The sequence below is a fragment of the Gymnodraco acuticeps genome, unplaced genomic scaffold, assembly GCF_902827175.1.
Source record: "Gymnodraco acuticeps unplaced genomic scaffold, fGymAcu1.1, whole genome shotgun sequence".
Taxonomy (NCBI): domain Eukaryota; kingdom Metazoa; phylum Chordata; class Actinopteri; order Perciformes; family Bathydraconidae; genus Gymnodraco; species Gymnodraco acuticeps.
Window position 1 is genome coordinate 13,325 of NW_022990349.1, and position 17,433 is coordinate 30,757.

The 17,433-nt window shown below is 41.3% G+C and overlaps 1 protein-coding gene across 1 annotated transcript in view; it reads left to right on the forward strand.

Moving 5' to 3' along the window:
- Window positions 1-17,433, forward strand: part of rabep1 (rabaptin, RAB GTPase binding effector protein 1) — a gene marked incomplete at its 5' end in the record, with an annotated part of 34,908 nt that overhangs the window by 11,899 nt on the left and 5,576 nt on the right. Inside the window, 5 exon segments of the mRNA XM_034223959.1 lie at window positions 2,094-2,234; window positions 8,117-8,306; window positions 10,709-10,720; window positions 11,259-11,314; window positions 15,530-15,628. Coding sequence (XP_034079850.1) covers window positions 2,094-2,234; window positions 8,117-8,306; window positions 10,709-10,720; window positions 11,259-11,314; window positions 15,530-15,628 — 498 coding nt within the window.

Here is a 17,433-nt window from a genome sequence, read left to right on the forward strand (position 1 = left end):
CTGTCTGTCTGTCTGTCTGTGTGTCTGTCTGTCTGTGTGTCTTCTGTCTGTGTGTCTGTCTGTCTGTCTGTCTGTCTGTGTGTCTTCTGTCTGTGTGTCTTCTGTCTGTGTGTCTTCTGTCTGTGTGTCTTCTGTCTGTGTGTCTTCTGTCTGTGTGTCTTCTGTCTGTGTGTCTTCTGTCTGTGTGTCTTCTGTCTGTGTGGTGTTAAGCAGTATTTACATTGTTACTCTACCTATTTTTCTATAAAGGGAACATTTGTTTACCTACTTTTGATACATGCTCTGATAGAATAACTGTATGCTGTTTAAAAACCCAATAAACAAAGTTGAAACTATATATATATATATATATATATATGTTAAAACAATAAAACATGAATAGTAATACTACTAAAAATGATAAGCCAAATTAAAAAGATAGGTCTTTAATTTACTTTTAAAAATGGCAATTAATGCAGTCTGATCTGAGTCACTCTGCTGCACCATGTGTCGACGTTTTCTTAAATGTGAAAAGATTCAAGGCTTTTATTGTCGTGTGTGTATAGCTACAGTGCAGTTATGTCAATACAAATCTTAGGTCACAGGCTCCTCTAACAGTGCAACACAATAAAACAGATAAAATAGTGCAAGTAAATACAATAAAAATAGAATAGAAGTAGTGCCATAAGAGTCTATATACAAGTGATAAATAAAAATGAATGAAAATGTAACTATAATATTAGACATATGAAGAAGTTACATTTTAAACATCCATGACTTAAAGACTTGATCCAGGATCAAAGCCACAGAGCTGCACCTGCAAGGTGAATACAGCTGGTAACAGAAAAAGTGTTTGAATGCGTACATTAACAGGTTTATGATATCACTGCCCCGTCTAAGACACGATCTGACTTTAATTACATTTGTCTCGAGTGTTTCGTCAACTTAATGTGTTGCTTAAAATAATACTTCTGCATACAGTATGTGACATTGTGAGTGTTGCACGGCCAGATACGGCTCAGCTGACTCAGATAAGGAGATATATGATGCATTATGAAGTGATATGCCGCGGACTGTACTTAATGTTACTCTGATCCGGTTACTTATGTTGTGGCAGATATTTAAGTAAGCTTTCTTAACGCTAATGTTATAATAGTCAGATTGCTCTGAAGATGGAGCTGATATTCTAGTAATGTTCACGTTCACACAGTCGGTGATTTTTGCCGGCGGTCTTTCCTGCGACGGCAGCTTTTCTGTATTTCCTTTCTCCTGTAATATGACTTGATCGCTTTAAACTCCGCACACTGAGCTCTGATTGGTCAGCAGGCAGTGCTTTCACTGAGTTGATCTCTTAGCTCGCTAAGCGAAAATCCGGCTTCGTAGTACAGGCCTCAGGTGAATGTTATGGATATTCTTAGTTCAGGTGTTTAAGTAAGTAAAAAGTAAGTAAAATGTGGGCAAGCCACGTGTTAAGAAGTGCTGAAAACACAATACACAGTAAAACATAGGATGAAATAGATAAATAATCTAATAAAAGCACACAGGTTACCCAAGCGCCTGTGTGTCTTTAACAGTCTTTTTGCCTGTGGGAAAAAGGGAAACGAGCTGTAACGGAGGTGATCTCTGGGCCCATAGATCTCAGCCTCCGTTACGGGTAATATAGCACTAAAAACATTGCACAGGAAGCAGGGGAATATATGTAATTTATGTAACTAGTTTGTCTGTCTCTGTTTCATGTTAAAAGTGTTCCCCTTCCCCCATGTTTGTGGCTGTTGATTGTGTGCACCTGGTGCCCTGTGTTGTCTCCTCCCCCCCACCTGTGTTGAATTGCTGATTGGTGTGTGTATTAGGGTCTGTTGCCCTGTCTGTTTTGAGGCTGGTAGTGTGTGTGAGATCCTTGTGGCTGTGCTGTGCTCAAGGAAACAACAGCAGGATTAAGGCTGTGTGTGTCATTGTGTTCATGCTGTAATAAATGCCCACACCGGGTTGTATTTTGGACGTTCTGCCTCTGCCTCCTTGCTTGGTCGGTCCGCTCAATTGTCAGCTTCACACGAGCAGAGACACGATGAGCTGCAGAGATTTATTTATTTAGTGTGTTGGTTTGTTGGTTTCAGGCGGTGCTGGTGAAGTCGAGGGAGCAGGTGGCCGACGAGCTGAGCCGTCTGCAGAGAGACAACGAGAGCCTGCAGGGGAAACACCGGCTGCACGAGGAGCTGCAGCAGCAGGAGGACTTCCAGATGCCCAACACTGTGCAAGTACGGAGATAACACTCAATTCAACATCGTATAGGAAGTAGGGCTCAACGTTGTCTTTCAACAGATCAATATATGTAAAAATGGTCTTTCAACAGACCAGAATATGTAAAAATAGTCTTTCAACAGACCAATATATGTAAAAATAGTCTTTCAACAGACCAATATATGTATCTAAAAGTGTTAAATCACATCGTCATCAAGGGTGCTTGTATTTAGTAAATATTGCTCTTGCGGATATTTATCAAGAGATTTTCGTGCAGCACGCAGATCTTTTATTCCACCTTTAGACTTTTATCGTGAAACATCTTCAAAAAGTGCGGGTGTCATTATGCTTCATGTAGATAAAGGTAAGTTGTGATGTATGGCACATTTCAACACGAGGCACTTCAGTGCTCTACAAATAAACGTCACACTGCTGGAGAAACTGTGAGAATCTAAATGCAAATGATGTCCATGTTTTTCTACGATTGTTCTGATATATTAGATTCTTGAAGAAGGAGCAAAATGCCTTACAAAAAAGACTCATACCTCAAGAATGAACGAAAGAGACATCATTTTTAAACACATTGCTTGTTGCCGGTAAAAAAGGCTTTTACGAGGAAGTGGTTATAGCATGAGAACCTAACTCTAACTCCTAACCTACTCTAGGGGGGTCCGGGAGATTTTTTTTTTTTTAAATGTTGAAGTTAAAAGCATCTATCTGGTGCACTTTGAGAGCAACATGAAGAGATCTATGGATACATCTCTCAACATCCAGATGAAACAGAACTGTAAGAACTGTTTTTCTTTATGGATATTTTACAAATCACTCTCCAAACTCTATCCTTGTTTATTAATAACAACTTTTTTTTACTGTCATATAGTATTTTATACCTGTTTACTTTATTCTCTTGTTTTTTTATAACTATAATGATCATATAAAGATGTGCCTTTACCTCACTGGTTGTAGAAAAAGCTTCTTATATTCGTTAGCATAGCTAGCTAACCAGATGCTAATAACAACAAAGTTATTGACTGTATGATCAGTGTGACAGATGAACAGATCGCCACTGGGCTTTCAGCTAAAGACACAGACACGCAAACACTGCGGCATGTGTACGGCTCCTTATCTGAAGTGCCGGAGCCGCGTTCTGGTGCTCTCCGTCAGAACTACACCCCAGTCAGACGAGACATACACGTTAGGCTCGTGTTGTGTTCAAGGACCCTGACCTTGGCCAGGAAAAACAGGCACTCGCTTGTTTAATTATTTTGCGGTCTAGATTTCTTTAATTATTTTCTTTTTTGCGTGTGTTTATAAATTACCTCGAGGGCCGTACCAAATGGTCTCGCGGGCCGTATACGGCCCGGAGGCCGGAGGTTCCCCACCCCTGCCTTAAAGGGAAGATGGACATATTTACAAATATATCTCTATTGAGAGGCGAAGTCCCTCCCTTTCCTCCATGGGACCTTATTTCGGAAAAAGTATGTATTGAAGTCAATGGAGAGAGAAAGATTATCTTTCGATCCCGTTTGAATTGTGCCATGAATTACACATAAGATGTTTGTCAATTTAAAAGATAATTTTGCAAGTCAAACAAATAAAATGTGTCGTAAAACTGTGAAGTAACACTTGTTTTTGTGTGAACCGCTCAATGAACTACATCTCCTGTCTCGCACCACACACCAAGACGGCCGTCACGTTGAAACATTTCACTTCTTTCTCTCAGAATGAGGCGGAAAGTATTAAAAGAGGTGAAAATCACTCCAAGTCTGGGCACGTTGAGAGCTGTACATACACACAAGGGGAGTTAGTCGGTTCCGTGAGAGCCAGCAGGCGGGACCGGGACTCTGGGATTTGTAGTCTTTCTAGTTGCGTATTTTTCATAGTCTTATATTTCAACAGTTTTACGACAAACTGTGACTTTTTTGACATGGAAATTATTTTTTAAACATCATATGTGTAATTCGTGGCACAATTCAAACGGGATCGAAAGATAATCTTTCTCTCTCCATTGACTTCAATACATAATTTTCGGAAATAAGGTCCCATGGAGCTCCCCCGGAAAGGGAGGAACTTCGCCGCTCTATTGAAATCAGTCGGAAGTCGCAACGGCTCATTTCAAAATAAACGTGGATTTGCGTAAAAAAACTATATTTTCGGGGTTCGGGTGTTTTGTTTGATTTTAAATAAACAAAGTCTTGGCTTTCAGAATATGAAACTTTTATTTCCAAAATCACACGATAAATACATGTTTGAAGCTTGTAAAGGGAAGAACACAGCTGGCCTCTCACTCGCCACTCTCCTCTTCCGCAGCGCCGCCCCCCCTCCCTCCGCTGACATTATGAATGTAAGCGTATAGTAATCATAGATAACACGGCAGGGTCCGTTACAGTTTGTTTTCATCTGATTTCAAATAAACAAAGTCTTAGCTTTCAGAATATTAAACTTGTTTCGGCAAATTCAGATGATAAATACAGCTTTGAAGCTTCGGCATAATTACAAGCGGAGAACGGAGTAACTTGACGTCACAGCAGGCGTAACAACATCTCGTGAGCGTTTTCCCAACTTTAAAGGCCTTTTTCTCAAGATGATGACAGTCATTATATAATGTGACACATTGTGCTTAATATTTGGAGTACAACAACAATCCTGATATCATTAAGCTAGGAATCTTCAGGTTAATGCGACTGATTTCGATAGAGCAGGTCACATATGATTATATGATAGCTGTGTCGGACTTTTAAAAGCCTTGATGGCTCCACTACACATGTGATTTTGGGACAGTGTGAGAATATGATCCTTTCTTTTTAATTGTGTGTGCTCTCCAACACACTCTTAACCCTCCCACACTGTTCACCGCTCGCTGAATGGTGCTCTGTGGATATTAATCTGTGAGAGTGGGCAGTGATTTAGTGGAGGTGGAGAAACACGGATGATGAGGCTCATCATCCGTGTTTCTCCACCTCCACTAAATCACTGTTGGTGGTTCAAACAAGCTGCTCACATAACATTTAAATCTGCATCGTCCACTGAAGCATTATAATGTTAATACAAGGCAGTGTAATTACCTATTCTTCCTTTTATGTTTTGTTTTAAGCTGCTGCAACTAAAAAAACATCCAAAATTGGGATTATTAAAGTACATTTTAGTTTATCTTATCTTCAATTACTATTGGAATTTGAATAAAGTTTGGATTTTGTTGCATCAGATATTCTTATTGTGTGTAAAGTAGCAAGTACCTTGTGATTAAGTTACCATCACTTTATCTAAACTGGGGGTTTACTTAATGGGGTTGGGTTATTAAAACTGAGGGAACATCTTAAAGGTCCCATGTCATGCTTTTCTGGTTAGTACCCGTCCCCTTGTGTGTTATGAAAGTTTTTATGCATGTAAACGGTGTGCAGAGTGGCAATAACTCTCCTTACCAGCAGGCGGCGGTAGTGTGTATTCGTCATTCAAAAGAGGCAACCGGAAGACAGACTGCGTGATAACCGAGAGAAGAAGAACAGACTGCGTGATATAAACAAACAACAAATAGCGTGTGCGTTCCATTGTCACTCTACAGCGAGAAGCTCACGGGGCTTTCCCGAACCTGAGTCGAGAGCTGGAGTTCAATGGAATCTCAGATTTGCCTTCTTAATAGTTTGTTTGGGTCCCTCACTTCCGTTTCGCTTCTCATGCACTGATTCGCTAGCTGAACAGCCAATCAGAGTGATTTCTTTGCCTCCCGATTCAACATGTCGAATCGGTGGCGGAAGGTGTCGGCACGGCCGAAAAGACACGACGGTGCGGGACACACCATTCTGAGTAGGGCGACACGACGCTCATCGACGGCCCGAAATCTATTGACATCTATCAACGCCGAACATCGGCTCGGTGTGGAAGAAGCTTAACAGGTTTCCAAGAGGTACTTAAAACGTCTTGAAAGACATTTAATAAATGAATCTGAAGATAATGGTGGTATTAAAATGTATTCAATCATTCTTTAAACAATCTAAAAATGCTAAAACACGGGAAGAAGGGTTTTAGGAATTTCCTGACGGTGCATTTTTTGGGTTATATATATTTATTTATACGTGAACATGTTATTTCTGTTCATCCATATCCGGAGCAAAGAGTGAAACATACAAACAAGATGTAAAAACATGTACAAAACAACAGACAAGACGACACACAAACATAATGTGATAATAAACAAATATACATACAAATGAAATCAATAAATGAAATCAAATGAGAGTTAAGACTAATGGTACTGTTTCTCATACAATACAATACAATAGAGCACTTTAAACCTCCAGACCAAAGTGCTGTACGGTCAAATAAACAAAACATACAAAAAGTCACACAGCTCACACACCATAAAACAAGTACAAGTACAAACAATAGACAATTTAGAAGCAATAAAAGCAACAATCTACAAGATGTTAATACGCTAAGGAGAAGATGTGGTTTTTAAAAGCAGGCAATGTGAGAACCTGTCTGATATGCAGGAGCAGATTGTTCCACAGTGTGGGGACCTGTCTGATATGCAGGGGCAGATTGTTCCACAGTGTGAGAACCTGTCTGATATGCAGGGGCAGATTGTTCCACAGTGTGGGGACCTGTCTGATATGCAGGGGCAGATTGTTCCACAGTGTGGGACCTGTCTGATATGCAGGGGCAGATTGTTCCACGGTGTGGGGACCTGTCTGATATGCAGGGGTAGATTGTTCCATAGTGTGGGGACCTGTCTGATATGCAGGGGCAGATTGTTCCACAGTGTGGGGACCTGTCTGATATGCAGGGGCAGATTGTTCCACAGTGTGGGGACCTGTCTGATATGCAGGGGCAGATTGTTCCCAGTGTGGGGACCTGTCTGATATGCAGGGGCAGATTGTTCCACAGTGTGGGGACCTGTCTGATATGCAGGGGGCAGATTGTTCCACAGTGTGGGGACCTGTCTGATATGCAGGGGCAGATTGTTCCACAGTGTGGGGACCTGTCTGATATGCAGGGGCAGATTGTTCCACAGTGTGGGGACCTGTCTGATATGCAGGGGCAGATTGTTCCACAGTGTGGGGACCTGTCTGATATGCAGGGGTAGATTGTTCCACAGTGTGGGGACCTGTCTGATATGCAGGAGCAGATTGTTCCACAGTGTGAGAACCTGTCTGATATGCAGGGGCAGATTGTTCCACAGTGTGGGAACCTGTCTGATATGCAGGGGCAGATTGTTCCACAGTGTGGGGACCTGTCTGATATGCAGGGGTAGATTGTTCCACAGTGTGAGAACCTGTCTGATATGCAGGGGCAGATTGTTCCACAGTGTGGGGACCTGTCTGATATGCAGGGGTAGATTGTTCCACAGTGTGAGACCTGTCTGATATGCAGGGGCAGATTGTTCCACAGTGTGGGGACCTGTCTGATATGCAGGGGTAGATTGTTCCACAGTGTGGGGACCTGTCTGATATGCAGGGCAGATTGTTTCCACAGTGTGGGGACCTGTCTGATATGCAGGGGCAGATTGTTCCACAGTGTGGGGACCTGTCTGATATGCAGGAGCAGATTGTTCCACAGTGTGGGGACCTGTCTGATATGCAGGGGCAGATTGTTCCACAGTGTGGGGACCTGTCTGATATGCAGGGGCAGATTGTTCCACAGTGTGGGGACCTGTCTGATATGCAGGGGCAGATTGTTCCACAGTGTGGGGACCTGTCCTGATATGCAGGGGCAGATTGTTCCACAGTGTGGGGACCTGTCTGATATGCAGGGGCAGATTGTTCCACAGTGTGGGGACCTGTCTGATATGCAATTGTACAGAATGCTATGAATGCAAAAACAAGCCACAGCTCTCTCTCTCACACATTGTGCTTTTGTAATGATAATTAAAGCCTGTAATGTTATTTCATTTCTTCCTCAGGAGCTCCATGGCCTGGTGGTGCGGTTTCGAGAAGACGTGGTGGCGTTACGGACGTCAGCTGATCACATGGAGGAGAAGCTGAAGGCGGAGATTCTGTTCCTGAAGGAGCAGAACCAGGCGGAGCAATGTCTGAAGGAAAACCTGGAGGAAACGCTGCAGACGGAGATCGAGAACTGCAAGGAGGAGATAGGTGAGGACGGTTAATACGCTCATCACATATACGGTGGATTTTAACACTTTTAAAGGATTAGTTCACCCATCTCTCTCTCTATCTCCATGCTAGGTTTATTATGTAGTCAGTGGTGCAAATCAGAGTGCATTTACCCATGAATAAAGTGCCGCAGTGACGCATCCTAAAACCTGGAAGTAAACTCCTTCCGGTTCCTTCGATAAAACGCAATGCAATTTCTCCATAGGGTTTTGGAAGATAGCTGGAAATCAGGTCTGTGGTTGAAACACATTTAAGAGACGGATCATGTTTTGTTCAGCCGGATAATCTCCACATGTCTATCCTACTTTTATCATTTTATAATCGTAAATCTAATCGCCAGAAGCAAAATGCTAACGTTATGCTATAAAGGAACTACAGCAGGGTCGCTGCTTCAACGTCACGCCGACTTCAGATCCATATTCAAAACTACAGATTCTAAATGGTTCAAGTTGAAGCGTTTGTTTGAACAGTCTGCAGGAGGCAGAGACTTGCTTTCAAGCAGAACAGAAACTAACTTAGAGGAGTGTTTACATGTTCGGCGTAATGACGTACAACGGCCTCGACAACTTCTGTAGTCCTATTCAGCCACTTGGTAACAACCATCGTTTTTCAGACACGTCAACTCTTCAGAAATCACCAGTGGGGTCACTGCTGATGGATTTAATGTCGTCGAACAAAAGTGATCCGTCTCTTCAATGTGTCTCAACCACAGACCTTGTTTCCAGATATTTTCCTAAATCTGTGGAGAAATGTTGCTTTTTGTCGAAGGAACCGGAAGTGGTAAAAATGAACTGACTTCCGGGTTTTAGGACGCGTCACTGCACCACTCTATTGTTTACTATTCTCACATACTTCACCATTTAATGCCTACTTCCCTGCAAATATAGTACTTTTGTCTCTAGGTGAGAACGTTTAATAAGCTTTCATCAGATACACGGTAGATACACTTATGTTTAACACTTTTTAAGGATTAGTTTAACCAAAAACTAACTTCTCTAAGAAAACGTGTTTGTATTTGATGGTGTTGAAGAGATGTTTTTATTGGGGTTGTATGAGTTACTTTTTTGAATCCATACTCCGTTTATTAGTATAAGTATTGTTAGTAGTAAGTATTGTTTACAAGAGTATTATTCTGACATACTTCACATCCTCACATATTTCCACTATATTTATTTATTGTTTTGATACTTTAATTACATTTTGCCAACAAAAACTCACTGTTATTCTATTGTGGTAACATTATGTAATCAGGACATTGACATCTGTAATTTAAGACCTTAGTATTAATGCTTTTATTCAGAAAGACGGCAAAAAAAGGGTTTAAAATGTCCAAAAAAACTCTTGTTTAATTTCCTGTTTTCGTGCGAGGATAATCTTTCAGTGGCGAACCGTCAGGGCCTTCAAGGTATTCAGAGAATACCCTGGAACACTCGGATAAAACAAACAAAACAATCGATTTAATTATATAAATAAAATGAATAAATGAGAATGGTATCTGTGTCGTTGATCTGTAATATTACAGTGTTACGTTGATTTGTTTCTCCTTCTCGGACCATGCACTACGCATTTCAGTGGTTTTGTGTTAGAAAAGAAAGCAACCAATCAGATCTTGTTCTGGGTCTCTGGGTAGAACATCCTTCAACCAAGGTATTCTACATCCTTGATCGAAAGCCCTGGCCGTTGCACTGAATGAGAGCGTACGTTTGGACTGACAGTTTGATCAACCAATCATATATTGATTTGTAGCCAATGGGCGTATTCTTTCAGAGTTCCCCTCGGTTCAGGGTATTCTAGAAGGCCCGCTAGTTAACTGGCTCCAGACAGAGGATCTAGAGTGCGACGAAGCAATTCATGCCGTTTTATTGTTTTTAACGTTGAAATGACAAGTGCAACAGGTGAAGAGGAAGTTTTTGCGGAATTGTTGTGAGTACCATTTTCAAGACGACAATTCAGTGAAAAGACGGACATTATAATGCCGCGGGGGGGGCGGGGGGTGGGTGTGATAGCCACGGTTCGCCACTGTAATCTTTGAATCTAATTTCGCTGGATTTTTGAAAACATTGTTGTATGTTGATTTCCATCTGTCCTTGCATGGATGAAATACTCTTGGATAAAGCGGCAACCGACCTATTTTCTGTTGTTTGTCTGTTTGCGTTGATAAGACCCGGACGCTCCGCTGTCTTTAACGCGATGAAATACATATCTATGTTTTTCTTGCACCATATAGACTAGAGCCTAAACGTGTACTGTATACAATTTCAGTGATTTTTGGGTGAACTGTTCCTTTAACTTCTGTGGGGATGAATATTTTTTACTTTCTGGATTCTTTTTACATTTTCTTCTGTTTCTGCTTTTCCTTTCCGTTGATTACTTTCATTCAGACATCTTGGAAGGTACGAGAAACACTTTGAGCGGGCTTACTTTAACTGCTTGTGTGTGTGTGCGTGTGGGGGTGTGGGGGGTGTGTGTGTGTCTGTCTGAATAGCATACCTGTCTAGTGAATAACTTTATTCATTTAATTTGAGTTTTTCCTTGTGTGTGTGTGTGTGTGTGTGTGTGTGTGTGTGTGTGTGTGTGTGTGTGTGTGTGTGTGTGTGTGTGTGTGTGTGTGTGTGTGTGTGTGTGTGTGTGTGTGTGTGTGTGTGTGTGTGTGTGTGTGTGTGTGTGTGTGTGTGTGTGTGTGTGTGTGTGTGTGTGTGTGTGTGTGTGTGTGTGTGTGTGTGTGTGTGTGTGTGTGTGTGTGTGTGTGTGTGTGTGTGTGTGTGTGTGTGTAATACCTGTCAGACTAATGAATAACTACAGAGTGTACACAACATAGCGCTTCTCCCTCACATGTTTTGAAGTGTGTTGGAAGATGTGTGTTTTAAGAGACCACTTAAAGGGAATCAGATGTTAATGATCCTCTTAGTGACGTCTCCTTTCCTCCGACAGCATCTTTCTCCAGCCTCAAGACGGAGATGGAGAGGATAAAGGCGGAGAAGGAAAAGGTAATACATGCAGTAAGACTTGGAACTTATACACCTAAATGAAATTGCTCAGTCAATGCAGACAGCTGCTATTTTCTTTGTTTAATATTAAAGTGAGAGCGTATCTTTTGCATCCGACATGCAGTTACATGATACCCAATGCACAAGGTAAAATTGTGTGTTTTCAGATTGATCTGATCATTTGAATAAGTTCAGTACTTGAGCTAATCTACTTAATTACTGTCTGACGCTGAAATTAGAACTTATCAGTGTATTGTTTTCAAACCAACACCATAATGTCCTAATAATTTGACAACACTGTATTTTTTAGTTTCTGCAAATCCAGGCTTTTAGAAAATATCCTGCAGATCAACATTTGTTCAAGTATTGCACTTTAGAAGAAAATATACTTATTTAGTTAACTCATAGTTTCTAGCTACTTTTTACATATTAAAACACATGGTATGCTTTAAGGATATGATGCAGTACTGTACTACTAACTTTGGGCAAGTATTTAAAATGTTATAACATGTGTATGTTGTTATTCATTAGTTGTTGTTGATAAAAACAGGATGATACTATGGGGGAAAAGCCATTCTGCATACTGAGTACTTTTGATACGTTAACACAATTTTGCTGACAAAAACACAACTTCTGTTCTTCTGTGAGTAAAATCTGAATATGAACCTAAAAGAGCGCCTTTAAGACCATAGTATTTCTACTCTTACCAAGGGCGCCGGAAGCGGGGGGGCCAGGGAGCCATTGCCCCCCCGCTTTTCAGCCCTGCCCCACATTTTCACAGCAGCAGATGCCGCGGAAAACTGTACAAATCCCGTTTCAATAATTCCCCTCTACTCTAAAGTCGCATCTATAACGCGATCTGATCTAGCTGTGTATATTTTGTTATTTTTGATTGTTATATTCAATCTCACTAGCTACAGGCATGTTTGAAGCTTGTAAAGGGAAGATGACAGCTCTCACTGGCCACTCTGCTGTTCCTCAGCGCCGCCCCCCCCTCCCTCCCGCTGAAATTATGAATGTAAGGTGCTCATCATAGATAACACGGCAGGGTCCGTTACAGTTTGTTTTTATCTGATTTCAAATAAGCAAAGTCTTGGCTTTCAGAATATTAAACTTGTTTCGGAAAATTCAGATGATAAATAGGCCTACAACTTTGAAGCTTGTAACGGCATAATTACAAGCGGAGAACCGAGTAACTTGGGTCACAGCAGGCATAACAACAGCCGGTGTTTCCCGTGAGTGCAGTAATCCAAACAAAAATATTTCCCCTCCGTAGTATTTTGATCATTTGCTAATAATCAATCAGATCGATGGATTCCAGAGAAGAGAAAACTTTAAAGGCCTTTTTCTCAAAATGATGACTCTGTAACAGTCATTATATAATGTGACATATTTTGCTTAATATTTGGAGTACAACAACAATCCTGATATCATTAGAAAGCTAGGAATCAAAATGTGTCTTCGGGTCAATGCGACTGATTTCGATGGAGCAGGTCACTTTGCATTAGGTAAAATAAAGCAGGCAGACATAACAGGAAGAATATGTAGGCCTACATTTTAACCCAATGAAATAGGACATTGTCACACCATTCAAATGTATCCATGTACCCTAAATTACAACCAATAAAAAAGCTTAGATTTGTTACGTTGTTTACTTTATTTGTTACGTTGTTCTGTGTGTGTCAGTCGTTAACCTAGAGATAGAAAGAATATATACACTTGCAAACATGTCAGAAGAACCAGCGCAGAAGAAAACTAAATACAGTCAATCTAAACTTAAATTTAACAACTGGAAGGTCACATCCCTGACATCCACATCTCCGGAGCCTGGACCTTCTTCAATCAGCGAAGCCAGATGAACCCAAAAGCAGCAGCTCTGCGGCCGCAGAAACTGTCAAAACCACCGCCGCCGTTGTTGTACCGAAACAGGCTGGTTCCGACTGCATGGAGGATTGTTGTCGGGACATTGAGGCGGGGTAAAGCTGTACAGCTAACTATCGGAAAAAAGGAGACCGCTAGTAGATTATTTGGGCAAAGAGAAGGTAGGCCTACTTCAACGCAGAATGGTACAAAAACAGAGAGTGGTTAATTATTTGCAAAACCACTAAACGATAAAACTGCGATGTTAACAACCTCATGATAACCTCATATTGTTTTAACTTAGGATCATACCTGTGTTTAGTCTAGAAAAAGGTAATTGTCAGTGGCGTTTTCTCCTGGAGGCCAAGGGAAGCCAGGCTTCCCCTGTTTGTTTGGATTGTAGTTATAATTTTAATAAATAAATAAAAACACTTCGTTTAGTTTCGGAAATTCTTTGCCGGGTGTTGCTGCCGGCCCGTCTCTCCCCCATTCTCATTGAGTATTTTACAAAGAGTGAAACAGCGCCCCTCTAGATGTTATGGTGAAACAGTAGATTGCACTCTCTGTTGCGAGTGGAGGCCAGCCGAAATTGGCTTCCCTTGGTGAAAAAAAATGGAGGGATTGACCAATCAGACAAGGCTAACGTCATGCCCCTGCCAACCTGTGATTAGTCAGGGCCATGCCAAGGGAAGCCAGAGGCGGCTGGCTTCCCTTGCCTCCAATCAAATCGCATCAATTTAGTGTGGCAGTGACGCATCCTAAAACCCGGAAGTAAGCTGCGCTCGGTTTCCCTCGACAAAAAAGCAATGGGATTTCTACATAGGATTTTGGAAAATAGCTCGAAATAAGGTCAGTGAAAAATGAACCTGTTAGATAAATGCACGTTTTGTTCAGCCGGATAATATCCACATGTCTACCCTACTTTTATTATTTTCGAATCATAAATCTAATCGATAGAAGATAGATAGCGTCACTGCACCTCTCTCACCGCCGTTAGAAAGTAGCAAGCAAGTGCAATTATGGAGGGTGGAGATTTGGAGTATTTAATCAAAAATAATTGTACTAAACTTCCGCTACAGCAGCAACAAAAAATACAATCTGATGACAGGCCGATGCCCAAACTGGAGCTGTGTACAGCGAGGAACAAAGGAGCGAATCGGACGTAAAACGTTAAAGGTCTCCTGATTTAGTTTGTGAATGAATGCTTATTAGAGTTTGGGCTGGAGAGTGCGTGCGGACCTGTCGGTTAGATAACAGGCGTGTGTAAGTCCTGCATCTGAATGATACAAATGTGTGTAAAATGATACCGGGTGCTGTAATCACTCATCTGGTTACGTTATCACATTGACCACCACACCCCCGACCCAAACGAAAGGACGTAATATTGGCTTCCCCTAATTTTCTCCCCACGCCACACTACTGGTAATTGTGTGCATTTTATTATAAAGTTGTATATTTACAGACTGTTGCAAAAACTAAGAAGCTTATAAACATCAGGTTTAAAACTAAAAGAGCTTTGAAACACAATGAAAGATGTTTGGTGTTTTATTTGAGTTATTCATTTACATTTTGTAAAAGAGATGCTGATTTGAAACCGTTGTTACATTCAGTTACGGCACTTCTTGTTTCTGCGGAGAGAGGGGAGGCCGTCCCAAAGCTTGCTGCTGTATTTACTCCCTCCATCTGACAGGAGGGAGCCTCGTGTGTCACTCCACGGAGTTCACTCCGTCACGGAGGGGGGAGTGTGTAGGGGTAGGGTGTAGGGCGTGGTTTGGGAGTGGGCCATACACATGCACTTTTTTTGGCCCCCCCACTTCTAAAATGAATCCGGCGCGCCTGACTCTTACATAAGTAAAGGATTGAAACACTACTTCCACCTCTGGTCAAATGTATTATCTGCAGTACTTGGGTGTATTCTTGATGTACTCTGTGGTTCCTGTAGTTAATTTAATTTGTTTAATTTTAAAGTGAGAGCGTATCTTTTACGTCAGATTTTCAGATTGATCTGCTGCCTGCAAATGTCCCCAAAATCCACCAAGTATTTTAATAAGTTCAGTACTTGAGCTAATCTACTTAATTACTGCTGAAATTAGAACGTAATCAGTCTTAAAACCTACATGTTAATGTCCTAATAGTTTGGATACTGTATTTGTGTTACGTTTCTGTACATACATAAGAAATCTAATGCAGATCGACATTTACTCAAAACGTGTATTTATTATAATGTGAACTTCCCTATTCCAATTTTATGCTACTTATATTTCTACTTTACTACATTTTTAAGGCATATATTGTGTGTTTTATTAAACACTGCAGTATTCTGTGTATTATTGATGTACTCTGTGGTTCCTGTAGTTTGAGAGGAGTCTGTCGGAGAAGACGGAGACTCTGGAGAACCTTCAGGGTCTGAGGATCAGTCTGGAACGGCAGCTCAGAGAACTCTCCACTGCAAAGGTCATTTACACACACTCACATGCACACCTCACACACACCAAAGTCACCTGAAACAGTGTGTGTGGATGTGTGTAAACGTGAGCCTCCTGGAGCAGTTGGTACCTTGCATGTGTGGAGTGTGAATGTAAAGCCCTTTAAGGAGTCGTAAAGACAGCCCTTTATAACGTCATGTACCATTTAAAGGATACCAGTTAGGCAGATACTCCAAGCCATGATGTTATGATGGCTGCTTTAATTAGTCGTACATGCTTGTTTAAACTTTTTTTTTTAAATAAATATTTTGATATGAGATTACACAATTTCTTACATTTGAGATAAAGTAATGTTGCATAAGTGTAAAAGTCTGCATTACAGTAAAGTGACTCCTTTTCTTGACTTTTTTTTATTACAAATACAATTATATTTAATTTTTTCCTTGCATACAAAATGTGTTTCTGTTTTAACAACATTTTTACAAATATTAGCAATTTGTAAACTTCCTTGTGATACAAAATCATGAATTCAACCAGTAAAGATACATCACCTTTTAAAGGTCACCTGTTATGCAAAATCCACCTCTTCATGTCTCTTCTACATCAACATGTGTCCCCTCTTCTTCATGTCTCTTCTACATCAACATGTGTCCCTCTTCTTCATGTCTCTTCTACATCAACATGTGTCCCCTCTTCTTCATGTCTCTTCTACATCAACATGTGTCCCCTCTTCTCCATGTCTCTTCTTCATCAACATGTGTCCCCTCTTCTCCATGTCTCTTCTACATCAACATGTGTCCCCTCTTTCTTCATGTCTCTTCTACATCAACATGTGTCCCCTCTTCTTCATGTCTCTTCTACATCAACATGTGTCCCCTCTTCTTCATGTCTCTTCTACATCAACATGTGTCCCCCTCTTCTCCATGCTCTCTCATCACATGGTCCCTCTCTCCATGTCTCTTCTTCATCAACACTGTGTCCCCTCTCTCCATGTCTCTTTCATCAATGGTTCCCCTCTTCTCCCTGTCTCTTCTACATCAACATGTGTCCCCTCTTCTCCATGTCTCTTCTACATCAACATGTTGTCCCCTCTTCTTTTCCATGTCTCTTCTTACATCAAACATGTGTCCCCTCTTCTCCATGTCTCTTCTTCATCAACATGTGTCCCCTCTTCTCCATGTCTCTTCTACATCAACATGTGTCCCCTCTTCTTCATGTCTCTTCTACATCAACATGTGTCCCCCTCTTCTTCATGTCTCTTCTACATCAACATGTGTCCCCTCTTCTTCATGTCTCTTCTACACAACATGTGTCCCCTCTTCTCATGTCTCTTCTACATCAACATGTGTTCCCTCTTCTTCATGTTCTTCTACATCAACATGTGTCCCCTCTTCTTCATGTCTCTTCTACATCAACATGTGTCCCCTCTTCTTCATGTCTCTTCTACATCAACATGTGTCCCCTCTTCTTCATGTCTCTTCTTCCATCAACATGTGTCCCCTCTTCTTCATGTCTCTTCTACATCAACATGTGTCCCCTCTTATTCATGTCTCTTCTACATCAACATGTGTCCCCTCTTTCTTCATGTCTCTTCTACATCAACATGTGTCCCCTCTTCTCCATGTCTCTTCTACATCAACATGTGTCCCCTCTTCTCTTCCCCTCGTACTCAAGTGTCTCTTATTCTTCTACATCAACATGTGTCCCCTCTTCTCCATGTCTCTTCTACATCAACATGTGTCCCCTCTTCTTCATGTCTCTTCTACATCAACATGTGTCCCCTCTTCTCCATGTCTCTTCTACATCAACATGTGTCCCCTCTCTTCATGTCTC